The 25,544-nt window shown below is 46.8% G+C and overlaps 1 protein-coding gene across 6 annotated transcripts in view; it reads right to left on the reverse strand.

The window, feature by feature from the left end:
- tcf7l2 (transcription factor 7 like 2) overlaps positions 1–25,544 on the reverse strand; it is a 165,976-nt gene that overhangs the window by 18,450 nt on the left and 121,982 nt on the right. For all 6 annotated transcript variants that reach the window (XM_080746923.1, XM_080746925.1, XM_080746922.1 and 3 more), the window contains 3 exons: positions 11,890–12,022; positions 7,475–7,577; positions 5,001–5,087 (listed from right to left, as the gene is read on the reverse strand). In XM_080746923.1, coding sequence (XP_080603049.1) covers positions 5,001–5,087; positions 7,475–7,577; positions 11,890–12,022 — 323 coding nt within the window. The remainder of the gene's footprint in view (positions 1–5,000; positions 5,088–7,474; positions 7,578–11,889; positions 12,023–25,544) is intronic.

Raw genomic sequence — 25,544 nt, forward strand, 5'->3', positions numbered from 1 at the left:
GTGTTCCACACAGCTCCAAAAATAGCAGATCTACAAGCTCGCAGCGCGGCACTCGGTGCCGCGCTGTGAGCTTGTATATCTGCTATTTTTCAATAGTTAAAGCATAAAATAATGACACACAATAAATGTGTACCCCGTTCTGAATGGGTTAACAGGACCAGGGTTCTCCAGGTGTCCAGAGCACACAGAGCAGGACCGGGGACGCAGCCAGGCTGCTGCCTCCTCCTCCTCCTCCTCCTCCTCCTCCTCCTCCTCCTCTCTCTGAATCCTAATTCACTTGGACTGTGGCACCGCGGGGACGCGTAGGGAAGCGCTGTTCTCTTGCTAACACCTTGTTCCCTAGCAGACTACACGTCTACCTACCAAGTCTCTCTCTCTGTCTCTCTCTCCTCTCTCTTCTGTGTTGGCTGAGATGTCACTACACTACTACACGTTGCCTTTTGAAAGCCATCTAATGACTAGGTTATTTGTTTCTTTAGTTTTTCTTTGTCTTTTGCCAATTAGCCGTGTCCAATGGAATGGTGGCCCTCCAAACACGATTACGTTAAAAGAAAAAAATCTGCGAGACATGGCCTCAGCCTTTTTTCTATCATTTCCCCCCCCCCCCCATTTTAGATCATCAGGGTTTACACATTTCGGCAAAGAAGCCTCCATCGGAGCATCAATTAGCTCTGTCATGGCAACGAGCTGTCAACAAAGCAAATCTGATTCGTTTCGCGCTCTCTCTCTCTACTGGCTAAACAGGTTCATTTATGCTCCGTCGTACGGTGGTGTCGCACACCAAACACAGCCAAACCACAAGTTTGATTGTGGGCTTGTAGATCGGCTATTGTATGTCCGTGGTGCATCAGACATCGGTCAGTGGCCTTGGGGTTTTCCTTTAGCAGGGACATGCTAAGACAGCGGTTCTCAAACCCCAAGTGGGGTCCCCAAATTATTTTGGGGGGTCCCCAGATGATTAGCTTAACATATTTTTTTTCTCACTCAACGGTAAACAAACCAACACATAGTATAAGTGAATAGAGGGTATCTGCACATTTATAAAGTGACCATTCAAGACTGTTTTAATACCAAACTGGTCAAACTGTCAAATATTAAGTAAGCAAGAGGCGAACATTGTGAAAATAGACGATCTACATGCTCACAATGCCTCGCAGTGCGAGGCGTTGTGAGCATGTAGATCTGCTATTTTCACAATATTTATCTGTGGAACCGAGTCACATTAAATGTAACACCTACAATTCCAAGTGCTTGTCAGGGTGGTGGGGGTCCCCACTCCCCAGTTCAAATATGTTTATTTTGGGGGGTCGCAGCCTAAAAAGGTTTGAGAACCCCTGAATCAGACATGGGGGTCGGTTGGCCTTGGGGTTTTCCTTTAGCGGGGACATGCTAAAAACCTTCCCCGCCACAGCAGCCCTCCACCTCTTCAGCTATGCTAATTCAATTAGCGGGCTCATCACAGAGCATTAGCTCTTCCCCATGGACAAACCCCCACCCCACACACACACACACACACACACACACACACTCCCCCAGCCACGCAGATTCAATTAGTGGCTCTGGAAATAAGATGATGGTAACGTGGAGACTGTCATTAAGGGGCCAAATTAGCGGCCTACTGAAGAGCCCAGGTCAGATGGATGCTGCAGAACAGACACCCACCGTCTGAATAGAGCTGCTCTGCGACCCCACGACCCCCCGAGGTCTGTACCAGCCAGGTGCCAAGCACCATCTCCACAGCAATAATGACATTTGAACCATTAGAAAGGGGGGCGGGGTCTGTGACTTCGTAGTTTCCTTGAGGGGGTTTGAAATGGACCCTTACAGCTCTGCGTAACTCTTTGACAGTGGTGCCATTTTGGTTCCATTTGGGGTCCTTGTAATCAGGGACGTGCAGAGAATGTTAGATAGGCAGGGGCTGACATTTCTAAAGGGGCCTTTTTGGTGAAAATATCGAAAATAGCCGACCTCCAAGCTCACAACGCGTCGGCTATTTTCAGTACTTGATACCACACTGAACTAAACCTAATCAAGTCAATACTGCAGATGTGGCGTAAACGGCATGGATTTCTACACAGAGAGGGCAATTCTTTCAACATAAGATGCTGCATTCAAGTTCAGGAGAGTTTTTGGACAAGGCAATTCTCTTGAATGCTGCCTTCAGTTATGGCAAGGGGGCATTTGCATTTCTTTCACCATAGTAAAAACTGCATTCATGGTCTGGAGAGGGCTGGAAAGTCACCTTTGATGTCTATGTGTGCATGCGCCTGCTTGTAATAATTGTTTTTTGGAACCACTTGTCATAAACATTCGTTTTTTTTTGCTTGCATTTTTTTCCCACTAAGCAAAAACTAAAAAATCAAACCTCGGTTCGAAGTGGAGCGGTGAATTTGAGCAGTTCCAGGTAAATATATAAAATATATAAATATATTCACCTATTTATATATTGACATGTGTCAATTCTTGATTGCCCGTGGCTCGCTACGGTGGCTGCATGCTGAATAGATGGAACAGAGATATTTTGGATAGACTGTTCAAAGTCCCTGACTTTTTTCACCTATTTTATATATTGACATGTGTCAATTCTTGATTGCCCGTGGCTCGCTACGGTGGCTGCATGCTTCGTGAGCCTCCACTCTAACGGCTATCACGGGCAGACGCAGACAGCAGAGGGGGTCGACTCGAGATACGCCAACATACCATGCTTGTTAGTTGTTATTAACGGACTACACACACACACACACAACAGCTGATCTTCACGCAGACAACACCTCGATGTGCGTCTTGCGCGAGGCGTTGTGAGCTTGCAGCTCTCTCTCTCTCTCTCTCTCTCTCTCTCTCTGAAATACGATTCTCTCTCTCTCTCTCTCTCCCTCCTCTCCCCCGTCTCCCTCTCGCTGCCGTTAACCTTTGTTTTTATCGCGACGTGGTGTGTGTGTGTGTGTGTGTGTGTGTGTGTGTGCGTGCGTGCGTGCGTGCGTGCGTGCGTGGCGCGCGCGCGCATGCGTAGATCCTGTTCGAACTGAACGAAACAAAAAAATCCCATCATTCTCCATGCATCAGGGCGGAGGGGAACTCAATTCGATAGGTACCGAAATGTTGTGTAACTGCTGTGCGCACATGCGCAGATCCTGTTCAAACTCAACGGGACACTTCTCACTTGTGAGACTGGACACACATTTCTGCCTATCTATAGGTACCGAAATGTTGTGTAACTGCTGTGCGCACATGCGCAGATCCTGTTCAAACTCAACGGGACAGTTCTCACTTGTGAGACTGGACACATATTTCTGCCTATAGCGGAGCTGCTGTGTTTCACACACCGCTCCAAAAAACTAAAACAAACCCAGACAAACTTTTTAAAGTTTATGTCAAAGTCAGCACGCTTTCTACTTCACCCGGCCTGTTCCCCCAGCTCAGAGCACACTTGGCCTCGGACAACTCCACGCCCCTGTACGCCTCTCTCTCTCTCTCTCTCTCTGTCTCTCTCTCTCTCTCTCCATGTGATCCATCAACGTCACCCAGGGTCTGGCTGTGACGCCGCCGGGAGCTGCTTTTCCACTCAAGCTGTAATTAAACTGATGCTAGGGCCTTGTCCCCAGACTCCTCACTGTAAACCATGCCTCTTCCAAGGAGCTCCCTTAGCTGCAGCAGCCTCCACAGAGAGGGTGTGTGTGTGTGTGTGTGTGTGTGTGTGTGTGTGTGTGTGTGTGTGTGTGTGTGTGTGTGTGTGTGTGTGTGTGTGTGTGTGTGTGTGTGCGCGTCTGTGTATGTGCGCGCAGGACCATATGGAATTGTTTTGTTTTTTTCTCCTCGTCTTTCGCTTTCGTTTTGGAAAAAAAGGGACATTCGAAGCCACAAATCATTGGGGCCATTTGTCATCTGCGGTTAACTCGTTCTGGCTTACCACACAATACAGAGAACCCGTGCCCCCCCCCATCCCCTAGAGGGAACAATATACACTTATATAAAACAAAACAGCAATTAATGCATGCACAGATGCACAAACAAAACAGAAACACACACACATACACACACACACGTCCCCCATGGGTGCACTTATGTCCAGAGCACCACTTGAGCCGGACCCTTGATGGGGGCAGAGGACCAAAGCACTGGGCCAAGCGGTGCTGGTCCCAGCACTACAGTATGTATTGCCTAATTCCACTTAAAAGTGTTTGTTTGTTTGTGTGTGTCTCCTCAACGGCGAACAAGGCCGTGGCCTCGAGTACGGCTCACATCTGCCTGACATGCAGCGGGGGGTAAATGTTCTTCAGGGACCTCATTAGAAACAAATGATAAATATAATTAATATTTGATAACTATGCTAGGCTGGGAGCCCTCGCTGGAGGATTGGCCTTTTGAACACACGCACAGACGGGGGGGGAGCTCTCCTTAAAGGAGAGGTTGTTGTTGTTGCTGTTCTGTGTGTGCGTGTGCAGGGGCGTCACAAGGGGGGGGGGGGGGGGGGGGGGGAGTGGGACTGAGTTACTAGGGCCCAAGTTACTTTATCTATTGAAAAATAGCAGATATACAAGCTCACAGCACGGCACCGAGTGCCGCGATGCAAGCTTCCATGGGGGGGGGGGGGGGTCCCTGGAACTAAATATTTTTAGATGGGGGTCCATGGCCAAATACATATCATCTTGGGGGTCCTTGACATGAAAAGGTTTGAGCACCACTGACATGGAAGCATAGGTTTCTTGCACACATTTTCACGATTTTTCAAAAATAGCAGATATACAAGCTCGCAGCGCGGCACTCGGTGCCACGCTGTGAGCTTGTATATTTGCTATTCTTCAATAGTTAACATTCATGGGGGGCCCGCAGTGAATCCTTGTAGCCAGGGCCCAGAATTTGGTGTGACGCCCCTGTGTGTGTGCATGTTGAGTGAGAGAGACGCGTGTTCATTGGCCTCAGTTTTTACTCCTTCACAGGGACGTGTGTGTGTGTGTGTGAGTGCGTGCATGCACACGTTTGTCTCCCAGGACTCAACTCACCTTGACATGGATGCGTTAACAGTGAGTGCAGTCGGGTAGGGGTGTCTGAAACCCCCTGTTGAGATTGGATAAACAGGTTGACCTTGCCTGCAAAGGAGGGAGAGAGGGAGGGAGGGAGGCAGGGAGGGGTGTCGTGAGGTGAGTTGGGGGGAGAGAAAAGGAGAGAAGGTAAAGGAACAGAACTGACGGAAGAGAAGAGAGGTAAAGCCCTCTCTCTGTCTCTCTCTCTCATCTGCCCGTCCAGGGCAGCCCTTTATTCTCATTTGATCGGGACAAAAATCTAGGGGATTGCGGGGCGAGCGAGATCAAAGCGAGGGGGGAAAACTCTGAGCAATTTGAATGCCACAAATCTTGATAGGAGTGGCTAATTAACCCGTTTAGGCCCGGGATTTTACTGAACGCTACTACTGAAAAACAGCAGATCTACAAGCTCACAGCACAGGCACCGAGTGCCGCGCTGCGAGCTTGTATATCTGTTATTTTTGAGACATCGTGGATTTCTTTGCAAATCTTTGAATATATATTTTTAAAAGCGAACATTTGTAACTCAAATATTTGATTCTGGAACAACATATTTTGAGATGGGGGGTCCGCGGCCAAATGCATGTAATTTTGGGGGTCCCTTGACATGAAAAAGTTTGTGAACTCACTCATTTAGAAGAAGGATTTAGAAGGCATTCATGGAATCGGGCCAAAAACATTCAAAGACTTGCACAAAAATGTTCACGATGAATACATAAAAAAATAGCAGATCTACAAGCTCGCAGCGCGGCACTCGGTGCCGCGCTGTGAGCTTGTATATCTGCTATTTTCCAATAGCTAAAAGCATAAAATAATAGTTAAAGTGGTTCAAATCTAACATGACTTAGATAGATTAGATTTGCGTTCCCGGCCTGGACGTCTTAAATTTCATAACCCCGCGCTCCTCGGTGTCGACAGAGGAGGACCGGGGCCCCCGCTCTCCCCGAGCTGGAACTAGGTGTTTTGTTGTGATAATTAAAGACGAAACGCGGCTCCCTTTTAATGGAGCCGTCACGCTAATTGAGGTCTACACATCCAAAGACAAACAATAATGAATGTAAATTTATACCAAAATAAAGTGCGGGCTGAATCAAAGGGCGCCGGCGCGGGCGCTCGGGGGCCTCTCCCGGTATTTAGATCGGCGGTGAGAAAACATTAAATTAACAGAGCTTAATTTGTAGCCTTTTGTCATATTAACAAGTGTTGACAAGAGTTACCAGGGGAGAGCCCCCCGTGTGGAATTGTGGGTAAAAAATACTGGCAATCACGGTTCATTCCTCTAATTGGACCATACAGAGACATGCAAAATAGTGTTTGCCATAAAGAAGCCAAGTTGGGGTATATGGGCGGGGACCGGAGGTGCGTGCAATTTAGCTTCTGAGGACCGGGAGTCAGTCAGTGGCTTTCTGGATGTCAGAGACCCCACTCTGTTGGTATGGTCAAGCAGAGCTCTCGAACAGTGTTTCTCAACCACTGTCTGGGAACCTTTGGTGTGCCCCAGAGAAGGGTCGAGTGTGCCCCTTGAAACTGCTTGAAAGACAGTATTGTATTTATCATTTTAAAAATGATTTAAACTAGTGAAAACAGACGATCTACAAGCACACAACGCCTCACGGTGCGAGGCGTTGTGTGCTTGTAGATCAGCTGTTTTCACTACTGTTGTGAGACAGCCTTGTATGATGAAGCAGGGCTTTACTTTGCGAAGAAACGTACACATTTTAAACTTGGAGATACGAGGTTTCTTCCCGACAGTGACGATATTTACACCCCCGTATTATGTTGGTGTGCCCATGGAAGTGTGCCCATGCAGAAAAAAGGTTGAGAAACACTGCTCTAGAACAGAGCCCTGACCAGTTCAAACAGAGATACTATGTCAGAGAGAGACATCCATCTTCTACAACAAAACAAAAACGCAATACACATATATAGTAGACCAGGGGTCTTCAACGTATTCAGGCCAAGGACCCCTTAGTTGAGAGAGAGATGAGGCAGGGACCCCCACAACCTTTTCATAGATTTCATATAGTTTAATCGTTTGACAGCACTACCCTCAGTATATTTTGAATTCATGTCAATTTCAGATATTTAACCACTTTAACTGTCAATACTTAATTAACTTGACCTTTCACTCTGTACTTAGTCTGCTCTTTTCCCCCCTCTACACCAAACCTCTTTGCCAAAAGTAGCAGATCTACAAGCTCGTAGATTTGCCACTTTTGGCTACAGTTCTCGGAATATGGACGCTAGGGTTCAAGTGGATAATATAAAAAAAGCTTCTATCACACAAAGATTTGGAGGACCCCCTGTAGTAACTCTGAGGACCCCCTGTTGAAGACCCCTGTAGTAGACAGTGCACTATTATTATTACATACTATAACACTGTAACTCATCCATAGAGAACACGTAACATCTTTAATAATATATATATATTTTAAAAAATGGGCTTTACTTACTGTGGTACTAACCATCCTAACGGATGGGGGATTTGTCCGACTGCGCCTGGCGACAGCGGATAATACGGAGATATGTCTGGAGGATGTGGTGGCCTTGGGATTCCTGGTAAGAGAGAGAGAGAGAGAGAGAGAGAGAGAGAGAGAGAGAGAGAGAGAAGGAAATGTGTGATCAGATATCAAATCTCTCTTATCAAACTAATATCTGTCACCATTCAATATCTGAGGTTCACAACTAGGGTTGGGATACGTTGGGATTTAAAAAAATCCGGTTCCTTAACGATTCCCTCTCGACGGTCCGATTCCTTAACACCCAAGGAGCCAAACTCGTTCAGTAACGAGATACGGCCACTGGAGGTCGCTCTGCCAAAAATGAGTCATCTTGTTGAGGAACGAGACAAAAGGGGTAATGGTGCAGCATGCAGCTGCGCGCATGTTGTGTTGTCTGTGAAAGACCCTGGTCCATACGTCATAACGTGGCTCGCAGAGAAGCAAAATGGCGCGTCTAGGCTGCATTGATTTCTATTCTATGCTGAAACATAAAAAGGGCTTTATCTCTGAATAAGGTGCAAAGAACGCCAGGGAAGCAGAGATCTGCCTGATCTTTACCGTGATGGTCGGCCCCGGTTTGGATTTTAGTTTCGCGAGCGTTTGTAAACAAATGGATTATCCTCCTCAATCGTCAGTGGACACTCACGTGCACACGCACGAAGCTTCCGAGGCTCTTCGAAATTAAAGCGTAAGTGAACGACGGCAGCAGCAACAGCTAGAAATGTTAGAAACCTTGGCTTCCCATGTGTTAATGGTTCCCTTTAACGATTCCTTCCAAATGGACCTGTGACTCTCAAGAGTTATGGTGCTCCACGATATTTAAAGGTTTGAGAGCCACCGGTAATGCCGGTAATTGTAAATGAATAGCAGACGTCAAGTCCACATAACCAGCTCTGACAAGAAATGGATCCGGAAACGGTTCCAAATGTGATGGAAGCGATTCTGGTTCCTCAGGTTTCCGGATCCCAACCCTGCTCACCAGCCAACGGGACGCTGAGTGCAGACAGAGCGGCTGATGAAGAGGAGGAGGAGGAGGAGGAGCAGGTGGGGAAGGCCCCCCACCTCCCCACCCGCTCATGTTGTGTTCACATGCACACGCGGCGCTGAAATCACGCCACCTGATCAAAGGCCTTTGAGGCGGCGGTGGCACATGTTGGGGGAGGGAGGGGGGGAGGGAGGGAGGGGGTGGGGGGTGCTTCACACCAGCATCATCATTCTTGTCGCAATTTGTCCACTGAATCAGAAGATTAACCATGGGAAATAATTGAGGTTTCAGAAGTGAGCGAAACACAGCGCTGTGATACGACGTCGACGGGTTTATAAACGAGACACGAGTTCGGCGCGCAGGTGGATCCTGCTCTCTTCCGTGTACTGAAGGCATTTCAAACGGTTGCGACTTGAATGGTCCATCTTGTCCCTACACTTAACAGCGGTGTCCACCTTAGGGATGGGACGATATGAAAATTTCATATCACGATTATTGTGACCGAAGAAATCGCGATTTACAATATTATCGTGATAATCAAAATCCATTATCCTGGGGCGGAACATTTGCCAAAACAAGCTCACAACGTTGTGAGCTTGTAGATCGGCTATTTTTGGGCAAAGACATTTGATAGAGAGGAAAAAAAGACGTCAAGTACGTATATTATAAGTAGCTTTTACCAATTATAGAGAGTTTAAATGGTACCGGATATGCAGCTCGGCAAATAAAAAGTGAATTGATCCCTGTGCATGACCGAGGACGATATCACGATAAGTTACATCTCCACGATACGATTATCCTGAGTGTTTTTTATCAAAATAAAAAACGATAATATCGCTTATCGTCCCATCCCTAGTCCACCGTGGGGACATCGATCACCAAAAATCCTCCAAATCGTTTTCCACGGCAGCCGAGAGACAGAGCTGAAGAAAACGTCATCATCAGGGCCGTGGCGAATAAAGAAAATGCCTGGAGAAGAGGGTTCATGTGACCGTACATGTTCAGCATCGAAAATAACTCTCTTTCATGACAAAGGGAATGCGGGATGAGCAGAAAAAGCAGTAGCCTGGTAACAAGAGGGACTTTTCTTTGCGAGGGGGCATTCGGTTACATCTGGCCAGCTGTTGCAGCTGTTGTTGCTGGAGCGCCGTTTTTCTGAGCCAGTAAGCGGAGCCAGTTTGAGCAGTTCCACAGAGCCGGAGCCTCCGCTCTCACAAATCAGTCCTCGACGGCTGAGCGACCACACCCAGCGTCCCGGAGTCGGAGCCAGGTATGCAACAACAACGAAGACGGGGGCCAAGGTTTTTTTTTCCGTCAGCGCCTTCGACGACGGTTGCCTGTGGAACAGTTTGTGTCCAAAGAAGCGGACATTATTTACTAAAGGCTGCGTCCAAATGTAGCTTTTAAATATGAAGACGGCAAAATAAAGAGACAGGAAATGGGCGAAGCAGACTTTTATTTTATTTTTCTAAAAGGCCCTCCGATTATCTCTGCCATTACTGTGTTAACCAAGGCAAGTTAAGCCCCCTGGCGACATTATCACATTGCAGCCAGTGTTCCAAGTCCTAGCATAGCTCGTTCATTAATTAAACACTAAGCTCAATTAAGCAGCGCCCATTAAGCAGTACATTAAACAGCAGCTGGGCTCGTTATTGGCCCTTTGCGAGGACGATCTTAATATGGGAACATTATTACCTAAAAAAAAGAAAAAAACACTAATTCCACTAGAGACCAGTGGAAGAAAGCAGGACATTATTCACCACACTGAAAGTACATTAACCTGAAAGGTTAGTGCCGTTCCCAGACAAAATAAATAACAAAACAGAGGAAATGTTTTTGACAAAATGGTCGTGGAAATGAATGAAATTGCTTTAAAAAAATAAAATAAATCTAAGTTGAATGGTTGTGGGAGATGGGGCTGTGGGCAGGCTCGCTTCGTTTTTCTCAAAAACCCAGTCCAAAACATTTTTTTTTTCATCAAAAAATCCATAACTAATGACAGCAGCGATGCTCCATAAAACATGGGCTTTTTCAACTTGGTGGGTCTCTCTCTTGTCATAAGAATGTTGGAGAGAATGTGTCTTGTTTTTCCAACACACAGTGAGCAGCCATCAACCCGCTTTGACTTCTCAGTGAACCTGAGCATCAGTAGAGAACAGTGTTGATTTCGTCGACTAAAACTATGACGAAAAATGTTCCGTCGACTATCTTTTTTCACTGATAAAAACTAAATAAAAACTAAGCTATGGTGACTATGACTAAATATATTGACAATTTTGTCAACAAATAAAAACTAGACAGACTAGTGGAGAAGAGATCCGGTAGAACCAAAAGACAAGTAATTATTTTGTTCGGTTGCACTCCGGTGTTGCACTCTGAAAATAGCAGATCTACAAGCTCATTACGACACCATCAAGGCCCGCCAAAAATGTTTTGTCGCCAAAATCAACTGTACATTTAGTCGACTAAAATATTACATTTAGTCGACTAAAACTAGACTTAAACTAAAACTTTTCAGGTGACTAAATTATGACTACAACTAAATGACATTTTAGTCAAAAGACTATGACTAAAACTAAATCTAAATTTGCTGTCAAAAACAACACTGGTAGAGAATTACATTTTAGGCTGGCAACGATGGGGGAAAGGAGGGAAATAAATAGATAAAGAAGAGAGATCTCAAGGCATCCCCCCCTTCATACCATGAGAAGTTTATTTGGGAGACTTAAGAGCAGGGGGGGGAGGGTTAGCAAACCTTTCAATACCAAAACACCCCCAAAATAGCCATAGCCTCTGGCTGCTGTCCCCCTATTGGGAAATGGCTTTATTGGCTTAAGAAGAAGGGGGGAAAAAAGGATAATAGGGGGGGAAAAAATAAGCAAAACATAGCAGATCTACAAGCTCACAAAGAAAGCATCACATCACATTGTGAGCTTGTAGGTCCATTTCTAAAAAATAATTATACATTTATATCGTCACTGTCGGGCAGAAACCTCGTATCTCCAAGTTTCAAATTTGATAATTTTTTTGCAAAGCCCTGCTTCATCAAACAAGGCCGTTGCACAAAAGTAGTGAAAACAGCAGATCTACAAGCACACAACGCCTCGCACCGCTGTTTTCACTAGTTTAGATCGTTTTTAAAATGATAAATACAAAACAAACGATTTTGGACATACAAGGTTTCCACCCCGACAAGGACGATATACTGTAAATTACTGTATTTTTTACGATTTATTATTGCCCCCCATTTTCCACTTTCCAAAAAAATGGCCCCTCTGGTGCCCCTCCCCTGAGGGCTGCAGCCTCCACTTTGAGACCTGAGACTCTCACAGTGTGAGATGTGTATGGTGTGTGCGTGCGCGCGTGGCGCGCCAAGTCGTACCTGTTTTGGGATCCACGTCTGACTGTAGGTGGGGCGGCGGGTTCCCCGGCGTGAAGTGCTCATTGCTGTACGTGATCAGGGGTGTGAGCGGGTGCACATGGTGAGGGTGCTGTACCACTGGAACCTTATTAGACTGAGCCAGAGAGAAGGAGGGATAGAGAGAGAGAGCGGGAGGGAGGGAGGGAGGGAGAGAAAGAGAGAGAGAAGGCCTGGGTGTTAATATTTGGGTTAGAGGGAGGGAGGTTGGGAGATTGCAGGCGCCTGCCACAGAATTACGTCTTGGCTGGGATGGGAGGCTCTCGTCGTATAACAAGGGCTATCAAATTTCTGGATGCTGTCGGCTCGCCAAACCCACCACCGCCGCGCCACCACAGTGAAAATAGTGCGGTTTGTAATTAAGAACACTTCTGTGGTGTCAACCCCCGGAATCCATCCAGTAATGCAATCTAAACGGATTGAGGGCTGGCTTGGGGGGGGGGGCTGGCTTGGGGGGGCTGCCATTTCACATTCAGAGCTGGTACGTGTGACGAGGGACCGCTAACCACCGCGGTTGGCGGTGATCGATCAATCTGCAAACCACTAAATCAAGCCAGCGCGTGTAAATCCAGTCATTAGCAGCAGCAGTCACTGCTCTCCTCTCCTCTCCTCCTCCTCCTTCTCTCCCATTCTCAGGGGCGTCAATTGGGTATGGCAGGGGTATGCAGCTGCCATACCCCGGGTCCAGGGGGGAAAATAAAAGTTACTTTTAAATATAAATCCATGAATGTCTTTGTCGAACTGTGCTGGTTATTATGTTGTTAAATTACCGTAAAATAACAAAATTGGTCACTTTAACAAGGTATTATAAGTATTCTTCTCCACACTTATATTCTCCCCATCTTGACAAAAAGGTATATTCCCAGGTTCCGCAGGTCAGCTGCACAGGTGCAATGCATTATTGCTAATTGTGGCACGTTTACTAAAATACCAAGTTTAGCTGCACTTGAACAACCGTTCCAGGCTGCCATATCCAGCCCAAGAAACCGTAGAAAGCCGGGGGAAAAAATTGACAAAACCCTTTTTTTTCCCAGACGCCATGTCCCATCTTTGCCATACCCTCGCTTTTGCTGCACTGACGCCCATTCTCCTCATTGCTCCCCTCTATCCCCCCAGGGTCTGCTTCACACAGGACAGGCAGGGTCGTAATAAAAGGGGTGAGGAGCAAAAAAATAAGAAAAAAAAAGAGAGAGAGAGAGAGAGAGAGGGGTTTGGGGGGCGGGCAAGAAAATCCATTTCTGCATTTTGGCCCAAATTAGTTTAAGCAATGTAATCTGCTTTTTGTGCTCCTTAAGTGGTGTAGACCCCCCCCCTCCTCTCTTTTTTCTCCTTTTCAATTAGCCAAAAGATTACAGTGGCGCTTTAGGGGTGTGTGTGTGTGTGTGTGTGTGTGTGTAGCCGTGGGCCCGATGTTAACCACAGCTCAGCCGCACTCATCAGGCTGACACACACACACACACACACACACACACACACACACACACACACACACACACACACACACACACACACACACACACACACACACACACACACACACACACACACACACACACACACACACACACACACACACACACAACCAGTCCCCGACCACAAAGATAACCAGATTAGCGCTCCCTCTGACTCTCACCTCTTTATCCTCACTTCCTCAGTCTGCCCTCAGCAGAGCAACAAGCAGCGCTAATCAGGCTTATCATAACATGAATGATGTGCTCAGCTCCGTGTGAGAGTCTGGATCTGTGTGTGTGTGTGTGTGTGTGTGTGTGTGTGTGTGTGTGTGTGTGTGTGTGTGTGTGTGTGGGTGCGTGTGCGTTCAGTCGGGCTCCCGTCCAGCCCAAACACCCCTCATTAGTCGCCCAAACCCCAGACTGAGGCTATAAGGAAAACCACCGTGGCACGTTTCCAACGGACGCTGAAAGCAGCGTTAATGGGACTAGATGTTGGCAGGGGGGCATACATACATACATACATACATACACACACACAGATACATGGATACATGCATGCATACATGCATCATGCATAGGCAAGACGCTCAAATCGGGGCCAACGCTCATTGACTATACAAATGCTAAGAAGCCGTGAAGGCCCAGGGCCAGATAAACGCGTGCGGAGCTTAATATAATGAAACCCAATCATCTCCGCGGGCTGCTCCAGGCTTAAGCCCTCCTCCCCCCTTTCCCCCCACCCCCGATTTATACTTTGCTGCGCTGCTGGTGCCTCCCGCCGCCCGCAAATATACTGTAGCACCCGGCCTGCGAGCGCGCGTCGTCCGGGACACCATCCATGGTGAGACCAAGTATAAATCGGTGGGCTTAAGGAGTGAAACAACACTGAATAGCTGCTTCAGTAGCTGCGCCAGTCGAAGACTCCTCCACCCAAGATCTGGTGGAGCAGATTCTAGCACGGGTGAATGCAAGGTTTAAAGCCCAAAAAAATCCCAAGACTGAAAAAGAATTTCAGGCGATGTCCCAATATGTGATTTTAGAAAAATTGCGCACGCAGCCCACTCCAACATTTGGGGTGTTTCCCTGAAGTTCTGAACTGTCTTCACTAAATGTGTGTGTTGGCAATCCATGCTTCATTTGATAGAGGTATCTTCTGAAGTTCTGTTGTATTCTATTGCTAGTCTGGCCAATTCAAATACTCATATCTTGAAATTATAACCGCTTTTTAGTTTGGAGATCACTTGACAACTTTGTCATTCATGCCGCGGCCATAGCTACACATCCCCCTTATTTATTTTATTTTTTTGCACTGATCTCAGAAATAGATCCTATGGAATCCTCAAGACTGAAATCAGTCTCCAGGACTGAGAACTTTAACCCCTGTGAATGAATGAAGCCCCCACCACCCCAGTGGTGTAAAGTAACTAAGTACATTTACACAAGTACTCTACTTAAGTACAGTTTTGAGGTATTTGTACTTTACTTGAGTGTTTCCAATTTCCAATACTTTTACTTCTACTTTTTACTCCACTACATTTATATGAAAACCTTAGTTACTGGTTACTTTGCAGATATAAATGATTATATTATAAAACATACATTAATCCACTTTAGCCCTATCTTATACCTAGGCTGTTTGAAAATGGCCGATCTACAAGCTCACAACGTAAGCTTATAGATCTGCTATTTTCAAACATTTTTGTAAAACTTTTACTTTTGGTACTTTAAGTACATTTCGACGCCAACACTTTCATACTTTTACTCAAGTGCATTTTGACTTCCGGACTTTCACTTGTAACAGAGCATGTCTACATTACAGTATATATACTTTTTACTTAAGTAAAACATGCAAGTACTTTTTCCACCACCCCCACCGCCACCGCGCGCATGGAGGGAGCGTACAAGGCTGTCGTTTCTAAAACCTCAATCTTCTAGCGAAGAGGAGAAGAGGGGTGTGGGGGGAGAGAGAGAGAGAGAGAGAGAGAGAGAGGGAGGGAGGGAGGGGGGGGGGGCTATGGGGGTGTATTCCCCATTGCCATGGTCCCAATGAAACATTAATGAAGCCCAGGAGAACTCCGGGGAGACGCGGAGAGAGAGAGAGGAGCACTCATGGGACTCTTTCACAGCCCTGAGCTGAAAAGACCATGAGAGAGAGAGAGAGAGAGAGAGAGATGCAAAGGGGAGGTGTGTGTGTGTGTGTGTGTGTGTGTGTGTGTGTGTGTGTGTGTGTGTGTGTGTGTGTGTGTGTGTGTGTGTGTGTGTGTGTGTGTGTGTGTGTGCGCGTGTGTGTGCGTGGTGGTATTGGTAGAATAGATCTCATTAAAAAGGAACACAAACACCAGGCATTCCTTCCTTGCTTGCATGCTATGATGATGACGCCTCCTCCAGATCTGATCTACACATCTCTAGTATACATACACAGACAGAGAAATGAGAAGAGAGTAGGGATGGGACAATAAGCAATATTATCGTTTATCGTGATAAAAAACACTCACAATAATCGTATCGTGGAGATTTAATTTATCGCGATATCGTCCTCCGTCATGCACTGGGATCAATTCACCTTTTATTTGCCGAGCTGCATATCCGGTACAACTTAAACCCTCTATAACTGGTAAAAGTTACTTATAATATACGTACTTCATACAGTCTTTTTCTCACTCTCTATCAAATGTCTTTGCCAAAAAATAACCGATCCACAAGCTCACAGATCTGCAATGTTTTGGCAAATGTTCCGCCCCAGGATAATGGATTTTGATTATCGCGATATGAAATGTTCATATCGTCCCATCCTTAGTTGTGACAGCTGCCACACACCTCCGATGACCCTGCCCACTGAATGCCACCGATGCCCTGGCCTGGACGTCCCTCTTTCGGTCCCTCACTCTCCCTCTCTCTCTCTCTCTCTCTCTCTCTCTCTCCCTCTCTCCTAACCTCCTTTGCACCCCTCCCCTCCCCGTCCCTGTGCACTCCTCCCCTCTCCTCAGTAATGATGTGAAAGAATGTTGTCAATTCTCTCCCCGCTGAAAGGCTTTAGTGGCCATTTAAAATGGGTTCTTTTGTCCGCGGGGCCCTGGCCATTGAGAGGACAGTTCACCGCGCTCATCCACTCTGAGCCCACGTTTAGACAGAGAGAGGGTGAGAGAGAGAGAGAGAGGGCGGGAGAGAGAGAGAGAGAGAGAGAAGCCAACCAATTTACATCATAGTCACTTGGCTACCAGAGCGCTGCATTTTTTGTGGGGCTGAAAGGCTCAGAGCAATATGCAACAGTCTAGCTCTGTGGTTCTCAACCTGTGGGCCGAGGCCCACTTTGGTGGGTCGTGAGGATATATGCAAGTGGGACCGCAAATAATTGGCAAAACGCTACATTTTAATGATAATGATAAAAAAATCATCGTGTTTCAAGGAAAAAATGGTGTACTACAGTACATTGGTTCTATTGATCTAAACCAAAACACAGTCGATTATCCTAATCAGTAATCATTAAAATACACATGCTGTTGGAGTTGTTCAAGAGGGCCCTGGAGAACCACTGGTCTACAGCAGCTAACTGCTTCTAGAACCACTGTCCTTTCCTCCGATCACCTCACTATACACTTACTGCTAGAAACACCACATCTAGTGTGAACACAAGAGCAACACCACAAAGAGTGTTCAGTAAAACTATATGAGAGAGAGTCGCGACGACGGGCGCCCGCAATGCTCAAGACGTCAAATAGTTCCAGTTATGTGTCAATTTCAGTCGGATGTGCTGATAGTGTACACTACACTCTGACTCTTTAAACACCTTAACTTTTAAAAGAGCATCTGCCTGCGTTTTACTGCCAACTTCCAGGAACTCTTAAGAGGCTCCGTGATCTGCCATTGCATATTATATTATACAGGATATGGCTTTAGCTCACGTTGACACAGAGCTTTGCCTCCTGGATGTGCGCAGGTCTTAGCCAGGCTTGTTCCCAAATCCCACAAGCCTTGATGTACACCTTGCAACTACTGGTAGCTTACACACAAACCCACACATTTCAAATTCTTTTATTTAATCTAAACACACCACGACTCCTCCATGACTTGAATGACATGGGTCTCTCTGCTGTTGTTCACTTCTCCTGCCTGGGACAACATCTTCTGTGGCCACCGGCATTAGACCTGGAATTATTGCACAGTAACTATTGGAAAATAGCAGATCTACAAGCTCAACTTGTAGATTTTTGAAAAAAAAGAAAAAAAAAATAATCTTTTTCAAAGCAAACATTTGTAACTCAAATATTTGCATCTGGGGGGGTTCCTGGAACAACATATTTAGAGATGGAGGTCCGCGGCCAAATACATGGGGGTCCTGGGACATGAAAAAGTTTGAGAACCACTGACATAGAAACATGGGTTTTTCCCAAAAACCTCAGAAGAACATTTAATAGGAAAATGGGGTAAAAAATATTCAAAGACTTTTTTTACAGGATCCTTTTCAAAAATAGCAGGTGTACAAGCTCGCAGTGCGGCACTCGGTGCCGCGCTGTGAGCTTGTATATCTGCTATTTTTCAATGGTTAAAGCATAGATGAGTTGGGGTGCACCTGCACCTGTTGCCTGGGCAGAGGGCCCTGCAGTGCAGACCCTTGGGGGGGCAGTGGGGGGGCCGCCCAGCAGCGGTCACAGTCCAGGGAACAGGGTGCAACAAAGCCATGGCTACGTGGGAGGCTTCGCTCACTTCACTACCACAAAAACACTGAAACGACACAAAGAGGACTTCCTGTGTGTCCGACCTGCCCCGCCCACCCCCCCCCCCCCCCCCCCCCTCATTATGAGTACACACACGAAGTACATGTTGTCAAAGACACACAACACAAGACACACGCACGTAGGCACGCACGCACACGCACACACACACACACACACACACACACACACACACACACACACACACACACACTAGAGATGCTCCGATTGGGCCGATACCGATCAACTGGAATATTCCCGATCACAGCGTCAAATCCATACATTATTCTATTTATTGTGTTACTATAGCAGCATTTATATATTTAATGATTCTTCTCACAAAATATTGACTTTGTATATTAAGTATAAACATTAGGAGATTGCAGGCTGAGGTCCTTTAGTATCCAATTCAACTTGTAGGAGTTGAAGCTGAGGTTACGTTCAGTCCCACAGATAAATATTGTGAAAATAGCTGATCTAGCTTGTAGATCGGCTAAGCCGACAGGGGCAAAGCCGATACCGATCAAAGCCGATGGAGGCATTATCGGCCGATGGCGAACACTCACCGATCAATCGGCACATCTCTAACGCACACACAACCTCCTGCTTTCAGGTCACTGTGTGCTCGCACATACAGCTGTGCAATACTTCAGGTCACTGTGTGCTCGCACATACAGCTGTGCAATACTTCAGGTCACTGTGTGCTCGCACATACAGCTGTGCAATACTTTGCGCGCGTCCCGTTCAGGCAGATTTACAGGCCCCCAAAAATAGCACAGCAGCTGAGTATAAGAGAACACACACACGTCATCGCTGGCTTGACCCCTGACCTTTAGGTCCGTCTCAGCACAGGAGGAGAAGGAGGCCTCCCGGAGGCTCACTGACTCACTGACTGCTAAACTCACATCCTGTTCTCTCTCTCGCTCTGAAATGTTCATTCCATTTTCAAGACCCGGTTAAAAAAACCTTTCTGTGTGTTTTGCGAGAAGCAGAACCTGGAATGATGCACTCCATGCATTTGAGACCGGGTTAAAAAATAAAATAAAAGCATGCAGCCCTTCTGCAGTAGAGATATGACGATATGAAAATGTCATATCACGATTATTGTGACAAAAGAAATCGCGATTTACGATATTATTGTGATAATCACGATAATATCGTGATAATATCGTGATCCTTGGGCGGAACATATGCCAAAAAATAGCCGATCAACAAGCTCACTTGATCTCTCTCTTGATCGGCTATTTTCTGGCAAAGACATTTGATAGATTGAAAAAAATATATAAGTCCCTTTTACCAATTCTAGAGGGTTTAAGTGGTACCGGATATGCAGCTCAGCAAATAAAAGGTGAATCGATCCAAGTGCATGACGGAGGACGATATCACGATAAATGAAATCTCCACAATACGATTATCGTGAGTGTTTTTTTATCAGGATAAACGATAACATCGCTTATCGTCCCATCCCTATTCTGCAGGCCTGTGAAAGAGGACAAACGAAACGAACGGCCGTCTCTGAACGGCCGCTACGAGCGACAGCAGGCCAGGGCAGAGGCAACGAGAGGGACAGAGAGAGATAGAGAGAGGGAAGAAGGGTAAGAGAAGGGTGGGGGTGGAGGGCGTCCCCCCGCTCCCCCGACAGGAAAAAGCTGTTGGCCTGGCGTTTCCGCCCGGTGGCAACCTCCCAGCGCCAATCTGAGACCCTAAATGTGAAGGTGGTTGACCCCGCTGACCTGTGGGCTGAGGGAGGGGGCACACACACACACACACACACACACACACACACACACACACACAGCACTGAGGCCCCAGAAGGCCTCTTTCTCTCTCCCTCTGCTTTATGTCATGATATGATGAGTTGTCACAGGGGCTCGCGGGGGGCTCTAATGAGCTGTAGAGGGGTTGGGGGGGCCGGAGGAAGGAGGACAGGACCGAGAAGGAGAGAGAGAGAGAGAGAGGGAGAGAGAGGTGGGGTGGGGGCTGACAGCATGGTGATGGATGGGGGAGGGAGGGGGGGGGGGTCTCTCTCTCTCAGACCTACAAATTCCAAAGCAAGCAGAAAGAGCTGCCTGAGCGAGCAGAGCGCCCCCCTGCGCCTGCATGCGCTTCCCTTCGGGAGCGTGCCGGTGGCCCGCGTCCAAGGCACCCGCGCACGCAGGACACACCGTGCATGAAAAAAGCACGCGCACGCACACATGCACGCACACCGTGTCAGGAAGAATGATTTGTGTTCGTGTTTGCCGGTGAGGAGGAGGAGGAGATTACAAGGAAAAGTACAAACTGCTGCCATCAGAGTGAATGAATTCAGATGTTTTGCCTTGACGGAATCTTTCGGCTCCTCTGCAAGAGTTCTGTTCTGTCCTCCTCTGGGAGGAAGAGTACCGGAGCACTGCCCCCTCCAGGCCAAATGGAGCACTGCCCCCTCCGGGCCAAATGGAGATCTTAATCTGTGAGCAAACTCTGCATCCTACCAGCCAGGGGCGTCGCACCAAATTCTGGGCCCTGGGTACAAGGATTCACTGCGGGGCCCCCCATTAATGTTCTTCATAGGAGGAACTGGGAACGCATTATTATTACGCATTGTTTTGTGCTTTAACTATTGAAAAATAGCAGATCTATGAGCTCGCAGCGCGGCACTGAGTGTGCTGCGAGCTTGTAGATCTGCTATTTTTCAATAGCTAAAGTATAAAATAATTCCAGGCCCCTCCACCTTGGGCCCTAGTAACTCAGTCCCACTTTTCCCCCCTTTGTGATGCCCCTGGCCTACACACACACACACACACACACTCAAAATATTACCTTTAGCACCGAGAGTTCAATCAATGTCAACCCGATCAAAACATGTCAATCAAAAGGCCATCACTCAACCTCGACATCTTTGGAAACGCTGCCACACATCTGAGATTCCTCAAGCCGAGACGTGCCGATATATATAATAAAAGGCTCTATTATATTTATTTCTGGGTTAATATGGGAGGTGGGGAAAAGAATCCTTGTGAAATTAGAAAGGAAGGGGAACGAACGGCGTGATGAAGAAAACAGGTTTAGATTTGGAAGCACATTGCCGAGAGGCAGGGGCGTTTTATATACTTATTTTATACTTTAGCTATTGAAAAATAGCAGATCTACAAGCGCACCAGCGCGCACTGCAAGCTTGTAGACATGCTATTTTTGAAAAGTCGTGAAAATGTGTGCAAATCTTTGAATATATGGATTTTTTTTAAGCGAACGTTTGTAACTCAAATTTTGCTTCTGGGGGGTCCTGGAACTAAATATTTTGAGATGGGGGTCCGTGGCCAAATACATATCATTTTGTGGTCCTTCACTTCACAAGGTTTGAGCACCGCTGACATAGAAAAATAGTTTTTTCCAAAAACCATAGAAGGATTTTAAATATTCAAAGACCTTTTCAACGATTTTTCAATAGTTAAAGCACAAAATAACGATAAAGAACATTCATGGGGGGCCCCGCAGTGAACCCTTGTACCCAGCGCCCAGAATTTGGTGTGACACCCCTGCCCAGCGGTGTTGATGGGTTTTTCTCTCGCAGAGACGGGAGGAGAGGAGTCTCGCAGGGCCGTCGGGGGTGGGGGGGGGGGGGGGGGGGGGGGGGGGGGGCTCCCGAGACCAGGCTGTATTTAAAAGTTAATCTATTCACATTTGCTGCACTGACACGCCGGCTGCTTGATCAGAGCGGAGACAAAAATATTATGTGGGCCAGAGCCTTTCCACTCCCCCGTCTCCCCCATACCGGCTGCACTCAAGTCATTCAGCACCATTTTAGCTTTTCTTGCCATCTCTCCCACACATCAAATGGAATCGCAGAGAGGGCGACTCGTTTCTAATGTGTCGCGGATAAATAAATTGTGCCGCAAATTGCTTATATATATGTATATGTAGGGTAGGATTGTTGTGCTAAATAACACGTGTCCTAACCAGCTTTGGGGGAGCCTAATTTATCGCTTGCCTAAAATAACCGACAAGCTAACATATTATGTAGATCAGTTGTTTTTTTAGGCAGGAGACACTGTTGTGCGATGGGTGTATGAATGAAGTCTCTGCTTAACTATGCATTCGTACGTTTGATATCCAGCTATCACCTCGGAAATTAAGGTCAGCTGAAAGTCGAGGGAAATTACAAATTTTGAATTTGGGATCATCGCAGAAGTGTCCGCAAAATAAAAATGTTTATTTCATATTTAAGCTTAACACATGTGAGTGCAATAAAACAATAAAATAAACAAGTTTCTAATTATAATATTCAACAAGCATTTTCTTAGATTATTTATCTGTGAGAAATGATTTGTGACATCAAATATCATCATCGGCTTGTCAGTCAGTGTTTACTAGAATATAAAATAAAATAAAAAAGCTGGCACACTATCACAAGCTAACACACCAAAGATGAATAATACAATGCCCACGCACACGCACACACACCGACACACACCGACACACACACACACACACACACACACACACACACACAAATAATAGAATGCCAGATAAGAAACGGTCTTTAAAAGCAGATGGCCACCAGTGCCAGTCCTACCACCCTCCCTCCCTCCCTCCCCCACCTCCCCCCTTTCTCCCACCAGCACCAACACCGAGATGCCACGCGAACGTGTCTCATGCTACGACTTTAATGATAAGATAAACAGCTGCAACAGAGAGAGAGAGAGAGAGAGAGAGAGAGAGAGAGAGAGAGAGAGAGGTGAGGCGGGAGAGGGAGAGAGAGAGAATGGCTGTCACGATATGACATTTTACATGACAATTAATTGTCACTCAAATAATTGCGATTAGCGATTAAATTGTGTTTGTGTCGTTGACGATTACATTTCTGTTTGGCTTGTGGGCTTTGAAGTTGCACACGGCAGATATGACACATAACCTAAATATACAAAGAAATTATTGACATATTTACATTATAAATAGTATACTTTAAAAAGAACATTCATAGTGGAAATAGGCTGATCTACAAGCTCACAACGTGTCGTTGACACGTTGTGAGCTTGTAGATCTGCTATTTCCACTATTTTTTGAAAATGTTTGAAAATGTATGAATTTTTTTCGACATGTAAACGATTGTGGCGATTGTGGCAAACTAATTGCGATATAGATGATTGTGTCAATAATTTTGACAGGCCTGAGAGAGAGAGAGAGAGAGAGAGAGAGAGAGAGAGAGAGAGGTGAGGTGGGTGCAGTGTAACTCACCCAGCTGCTGAGATTAAGGTGCCCCTGCCACCATGCCACCTGGCGGAGGAGAGCAGAGAGCGCGGGGTCCGCGGGGCTCGCGGCTCCCTGCTCGCCTCCCCTCTCCTCCTCCTCCTCCTCCTCCTCCTCTGGCCTGACCAGCGCTCCCTCCCTGGGGTTCATGACCCCTACCGCGCTGCCCCTCACCACCTCCTCCCCCTCCCACCCACTCCGGCCCTGGGAAAAGCCCGGCCCAATAATAATGCTCCACTCCGGCCCTGGGATTCAAAAGCCGGCCCGATAATAATGCTCCACGTGCGCGCCTGTGTCTTCGCGGGTGTGTTGTGTGTGTGTGAGTGTGGTAGCGCCCAGGCCGAGCATGAGTGTGTGTGTGTTGTGTTGTGTTGAGTTGTCTACCCCCCCCCCCCCCCCCCCCCCCCCCACCTCCTGCTGTGTTCACACGATCCGGACCACCATTGTTCCCTTAAGGTGGTGTCATTAGAGGACGTAGAAGTAGCGGTTGGGGGTGAAGAGGAGGGGTGTGTGGGGGTCGAAGGCCTATAGTCCTGCTACTCACACACACACACTCATTCCCCCACAGTCAAACAAACACACCCACCCCGCCGCTGCCCAGAATGCTTTGCTCCGTTAACCGAAGGCAGACCCCCGCGCGCTTGACGCCGACGACAGGAAGTGCAAGTAGGGAAGACGTGGCGTGGAATGCGGGAGGGAGAAGTTTGTAAAGAAATGTGTGTGTGTGTGTATATATATATATACATATCGTCGTTGTCGGGTGAAAACCTTGTATGTCCAAAGCCGTTGGTTTTGCATTTATCGTTTTAAAAATGATTTAAACTAGTGAAAACAGCCGATCTACAAGCACACAACGCCTCGCACCGCGAGGCGTTGTGTGCTACTGTACATATACAGTAAATATACTGTATATACATAGTTTACATACATATATTTAAGGAAAAAAAAACAATATAGTGTACACACACACACACAAAATCGGTAAATACCCAAATCCCAACTGCGTACTGTATACAGCGCTTGTGTGTGTGTTTCCAAGAATAATTGTGTGTGTGTGTGTGTGTGTGTGTGTGTGTGTGTGCGTGCGCGTGCGTGCGCGTGCGTGTGGGGGCCTTGCTGTGCCTCCAGGAAGCCCAGAGATGAACTGGCAGCTTGAAAAGCGTTGGCTACAACAAGGTAAAGCCAGCGAGGGAAGAAGAGACGAGAAGAGAAAGACAACGAGGAGAGAAGACGGCAACAGAAAGAGAGAGACAGAGAGAGAGAGAGAGAGAGAGAGAAACGGGAGAAAGATGTAGAAACGAGACACAACAACATGCACAAAGGGAGGGCTAGACTCAGCAAAGTGTGGCCAACAGTCATTTATCTGTGTGTGTCCCCCCCTCCCTCATCTCTCTCTCTCTCTCTTTCTGAGACGTGGACTTGGCATCCAACTCTGCTTTTGCGTCTACTCTGGCTTTCTTTCCTTCTTGAGAAAAATAATTATCCACTTTCACCCTGGTGTCCCAAAAATGTTCAAACGTCTTCTCAATTCTTACCCAAATGTTTCTAATTATTCCTAAATACAAACAAATCTATTTTTTGCGAAGATAGCCTATCCGCGACGTCACAACGAGTCGCCTCCGAAAACGGCAAAGTAGGGCTCACAAAGTAGAGTAACCACATTAGCCCGAAATGGCCAATATACAAGTTGCGAGCTTGTAGATCGTCTATTTTTAACGGAGAGATTTGGTCTAGATTGGGGAAAAACTAAAGGGCAGGAGGGAGTACCAAGTACCAAGTAGAGATGGAACTCTGGCCCGTTTGATCTGGGATTATTTTTTACTTTAGCTATTGAAAAATAGCAGATCTACAAGCTCACAGGAGCTTGTAGATGTGCTATTAAAAAAAAAATCGTGTCAATTTTAGCAAAACCTCGAATATCTATATATTTTTTGTAACTCAAATATTTGCTTCTGGGGACAGTATAGAATCGAGGGTTTAAGTGGTTCAACAGAATGTGTGAAGCATGGCTGGACTCTTCCCTCCACTCCCTCTGACCTCTCCCTGTCGGAGGCTCCTCTGATGGCCGCCCCCAACAGACCCGTCCAGAACCCCCTCTGCTCGACCTTTCTCTCTACAATTATGTCACCTATTGTTTGCTGCAGTGGTTCATTTATTAGCTTCTTCTCCCATATTTAGCTCTCCTACGGGAGTGGTTCTCAGTCTTTTCAGGCCGCGACCCCCAAAATAA

The sequence above is a fragment of the Nannobrachium achirus genome (genome assembly GCF_963921795.1).
Source record: "Nannobrachium achirus genome assembly, chromosome: 18".
NCBI classification, from domain to species: Eukaryota; Metazoa; Chordata; class Actinopteri; order Myctophiformes; family Myctophidae; genus Nannobrachium; species Nannobrachium achirus.